A 1537-nucleotide genomic window follows, 5' to 3' on the forward strand; every position below is an offset into this window, starting at 1 on the left:
TACCTCCTGAGATCGGTGGAAACCAAAGAAATTAGTGAGGGGGTGCAGAGAGTGCGCTGTGCCTGCTACCAGCCAGCCCAGGTCAGTGTTAAAGGAGGGCTCCGACCACTGAACAGTGCCGCCCATGGCTCATGTGACCAGGGTCTGTGCGTGCGCTTGGAAATAATCATTTAGCATAATGTGTTCAGACCGCAGATTGAAGGAAAGCTCTGGAAACATGGGATGTGTCCGCCCTGTGTACATACATGTAGTCACACATTATACATGCATACATGTGGTCACATGGTCATATATACATACATGTAGACACACCCGCATACATACAAACATACATACATATATATGCCCATCCCTTATACATACCTGTGGTCACCCCCCATAAATACATGTGGTCACACATCATACATGGAGTCACACATCATACATGCATACATGTGGTCACATCTCATACATATATACATGTAGACACACCCGCATACATACCTGTGGTCACCCTCCCATACAAACATGTGGTCACCCTCCATAAATACATGTGGTCACCCCCTCACACATACATGTGTCCACCCTCCCATACATACATGTGGTCANATATTTTCCAGCACGCTGGTATTGGACCTCTCCTGGAAGCTGTAAAAGAAGTTTGTTACCTCCTGAGATCGGTGGAAACCAAAGAAATTAGTGAGGGGGTGCAGAGAGTGCGCTGTGCCTGCTACCAGCCAGCCCAGGTCAGTGTTAAAGGGGGGCTCCAACCACTGAACAGTGCCGCCCATGAACATGTGTTCAGGCCGCAGATTGAAGGGAAGCTCTGGAGACATGGGATGTGTCCGCCCTGTGTACATACATGTAGTCACACATTATACATGCATACATGTGGTCACATCTCATATATACATACATGTAGACACACTCGCATACATACAAACATACATACATATATATGCTCATCCCCTATACATATATGTAGACACACCCATATACATACATGTGTCCACCCTCCCATACATACATGTGGTCACCCTTCTATACATACATGTAGTCACCTCCCAAACATACATACATACATACATGTGGTCACCCCCCCATACATACATGTGGTCACCCCCCATAAAAACATGTAGTCACCCCCCATACATACATGTAGTCACCTCCCAAACATACATACATACATACATGTGGTTACCCCCCACACATACTTGTAGTCCCCCCCCCTACATACATGTGGTCACACGCACATAGAGCTCTCTCTACCCCAGGCTGTGATGGCACCGCAGATCTCTATCTCTGTGCTGTGGGAATGCTCCGGCCTCCCTCATCCCCGCAGAATCCCAATCACTAAACACTGAATATTAATGGTGCCCCCGCAGGCAATGTTCCCGGGACCGGCGCCCAGGCTGAGCTGCCTTTGCCGGAGTTCACGGTCGGTTCAGTCTGTTCTCCGGGCAGAGGACTCTGCTGATTTGCAGCTTTATTTGTGAAGTGTTGGATCTGATCACAAGAAAACCCGTCTCTGGGGATCTCATGTCACACAATACAAGCA

At 48.1% G+C, this 1537-nt stretch overlaps 1 protein-coding gene across 1 annotated transcript in view; it reads left to right on the forward strand.

Moving 5' to 3' along the window:
- The window catches only part of PIK3C2G (phosphatidylinositol-4-phosphate 3-kinase catalytic subunit type 2 gamma), a gene marked incomplete in the record, with an annotated part of 45580 nt that overhangs the window by 12821 nt on the left and 31222 nt on the right, over window positions 1-1537 (forward strand). Inside the window, 1 exon segment of the mRNA XM_072399878.1 lies at window positions 600-725. Within this exon segment, the coding sequence (XP_072255979.1) occupies window positions 600-725 (126 nt within the window).

Source organism: Pyxicephalus adspersus, chromosome 2, assembly GCF_032062135.1.
Source record: "Pyxicephalus adspersus chromosome 2, UCB_Pads_2.0, whole genome shotgun sequence".
Lineage (NCBI taxonomy): Eukaryota > Metazoa > Chordata > Amphibia > Anura > Pyxicephalidae > Pyxicephalus > Pyxicephalus adspersus.